This window comes from Charadrius vociferus, unplaced genomic scaffold (genome assembly GCF_000708025.1).
Source record: "Charadrius vociferus isolate BGI_N301 unplaced genomic scaffold, ASM70802v2 scaffold162, whole genome shotgun sequence".
Classification (NCBI taxonomy): Eukaryota; Metazoa; Chordata; class Aves; order Charadriiformes; family Charadriidae; genus Charadrius; species Charadrius vociferus.
The window spans coordinates 1,573,518-1,576,189 of record NW_009647236.1 but is presented as its reverse complement, the minus strand read 5'-3'; the positions used below and the strand labels follow the sequence as shown (position 1 = coordinate 1,576,189).

At 44.8% G+C, this 2,672-nt stretch overlaps 1 protein-coding gene across 2 annotated transcripts in view; it reads right to left on the bottom strand.

Annotated features, from left to right (window-relative positions):
* Positions 1 to 277: 277 nt before the first annotated feature.
* LOC104281847 (popeye domain-containing protein 2-like) overlaps positions 278 to 2,672 on the bottom strand; it is a 10,846-nt gene continuing 8,451 nt past the window's right edge. Inside the window, exons 4-5 of one of the 2 annotated variants that reach the window (XM_009879896.1) lie at positions 1,310 to 1,345; positions 278 to 324 (exon numbers count right to left, since the gene is read on the bottom strand). In XM_009879896.1, coding sequence (XP_009878198.1) covers positions 278 to 324; positions 1,310 to 1,345 — 83 coding nt within the window. Of the gene's footprint in view, positions 364 to 1,309; positions 1,346 to 2,672 lie in introns of both variants that reach the window. The other variant, XM_009879895.1, reaches the window with a different exon arrangement.

Genomic DNA, 2,672 nt, shown 5'->3' with positions numbered 1-2,672 from the left:
ACCTTGGTATCAGAGCTGCCGACACACCTCAGAGAGGCAGGACTAGAAAACAAACCAGGGAAACCCACTGGGGCAGGCAGCTCTGGTGAACAACCGTGGGGTGGGAGGTGCTGGAGTGCCACACCGCAGTCTCACGCGTGTGCTTCACGTGCTCCCGAGTGTACATGTCTGCAGGCAGACGTCTCAGTGCTTGCTAAATAGTGTCTCTCTGGTCAGAAACCTGTGTGAGCATACGCTCCCTTGGAGGGGCTTCGAGGTCAAAACAGCCTGTTGTTCCCTAGAGTTCAGGGGTCTGAGTGGGAGCCAGAGGCGCTCGTCCTTTGCCGAGAGGGTGGGAAGAACTCCGGAGAAGGTTTCCAGAGGCTGCAGAAGGAAAACAGTGGAGGAGGGAGGGGAGGAGAGGAAAGAAAGAGAGAGACAAAGAGAGCACCATTATTATCACAGGAATAATTCTTACTTCCAAACTTTTCCAAGACACAAACCTCATGGAGCCCACCATTAGCTGTCCTTCTCCTCTCCTCTCCTAAACTAGCATGCAAAACTATGTAATTCTTCAACATGTGATAAATCAGAAAATGGGGTTAACCACTCATCCTGCAACAGCAAAACCAAACCCCTCCAAAGCACCTTCAGCACTTCACCTATCCGTGAAACAAAGCCCACAGCTCCTTTGATTTTGCTCTCAAAGCAGGTGTAAAATGCCACCTACTAACTTAGGTACCAAGCTACAGGCCAGCAAGCATCCACCCATCCATCCACCTCACCCACCAAATGGAAAGCCAGCCCCGAGATATAACTGTACAAAACTAGGTAGCAACATCATCTCATCTTGCAGCACTTGACAGCAACAAACTAGAGCCAATGCAATATGAAATGGGAAAAAAGCAGGTGGGTTTTGGTTGTTTGAATTTTCATGCAAGGAATAAAGCTTAGTTTGCTACAGAGCATTCAGCTACACACCAAGTACACTGTTGAAGCAAGTTTTGAGCCGAACCTTTGAACCTGCCTCTTTTAAACAGGCAGCCTGTAAGTTATTGAAATATCTCTCCTCCTCAGAGAAAGAATGTGTTCATCAGTGGGATATCACAGTCTGTCTTGCTCGTAAGCAGACTAGAAACTCTTTCAAGGACTAGATGATAAGAATAGTAGGCCAATATATGTCCCAGGAATATATGTTCTGTGGGATCTTCGCAGTACTTTAGGCATTCAAGAATTGTCCTCCAGCACTGTGGCACAGAAAGGTGGCCATTGCTGTGACAGAAAATTAAAAGGAATGTGATCCATAGAAGCACTTCAGCACAGGGAATTCAGAGAGCTGGAAGGTGATTACCCAGGTTGGAAGCTGCTGGTGAAGCAGATGAGAGCACAGACCTGGGGAAAGCCCCAGGGGAGCTCTGATCTCTGGGACTGCAACAATTGCTTACTTTGAACAATGATATTGCAGGGAAAATCCCTGTTTATTATGAATGTTTTCACCACATTTAAGGGAAAAGTTATGAAAGTGCTTTCCCTGGGCCACAGCTGACCGGCTCAGATCATCTGCTGAGCTGTGACAAGTGCCTGGCCAGAAGGGAAAACTGCAGCTTCTCTCTCACTAATTTTTGTGATTAGGCGCTCAGGTTGCTGTGCAATACTCTCCGGATGTGACAATTGCTGTTGTGCTGGTGGGAAGCGAAGTGATCAGGATACCCAAGTGGTTAGCAGAGTAACAAGGAAGTGCCCATTCCACTGTTATGGACACCGTAACCAGAGTTTGTGTTTCCTTCTCTAAGCACCTTAGAAATTAAAATACCACACTGGCTACGGTCCCCAGACTGACAAACAAGGAAGATCATTCTCCTCTCCCACCGCTAATCCTGGTCTCTGAAGTATTTTGGCCTTTATCGCAGGTGTCTACTGCAAGTATCAGCACACCTTGATACTACCGCATTCACAAGATCTAGAAAGACAAAAGCTTCCAGCTTCCAACATGTTTTAAAAGGACTGTGTGAAAGAAAGAATGGCTTTGTGCTATGCTGCACAAGCTTTCCCCAACACACACATCCCCCTCTTGCACGTATGTTCATAGTATAGTATAGTATATTTCCACCAAATATAGGTGGAAATATTTCAAAAAAAGCTACGGTATTCCCTGCTTCCTACCTTTTTCAATTGCATTTGAAATTCTGATTTTATTAAGATTGATCAACTAGGAGATTTCTGCTAGTAACTTGAGAATGGATATCCTTCTGCTGATAAAACAAGAGACACACAAAATGCCTTCACCACGTCTACAACACTAACTGCATTCATTTTTGATTGCATGTATTCAAGAGAAATGCCTGACAGTTAGGAGGATGACTGTCTCATAAGCGATTCAGTATTCCTGCCTCTCCAATTAAGGACTGAAAAAGCTGCAAATTCATATCTCCAGAAGTTTACCAGCAAAACCGGGGACTTCACGTTCCTAGGACTTCTAAGCTAAAAAATTTCCTTATTGGTTTTCTTTTCTCTTGCTCTGCCTCCTTCTCTTTTTATTTATTTAAACTAAGCAAAACTCTTGCTGACTTTTTATCTGATTCAAGAAAAAAATGGATACACTTGTTCCTTTCCTGGCTAGTTTCTTCCTATCCCAGCTTTCAAGTGTGGAGGCATGGAAGCAGGACAGAAACAAGCACGTGACTCAACTCAAA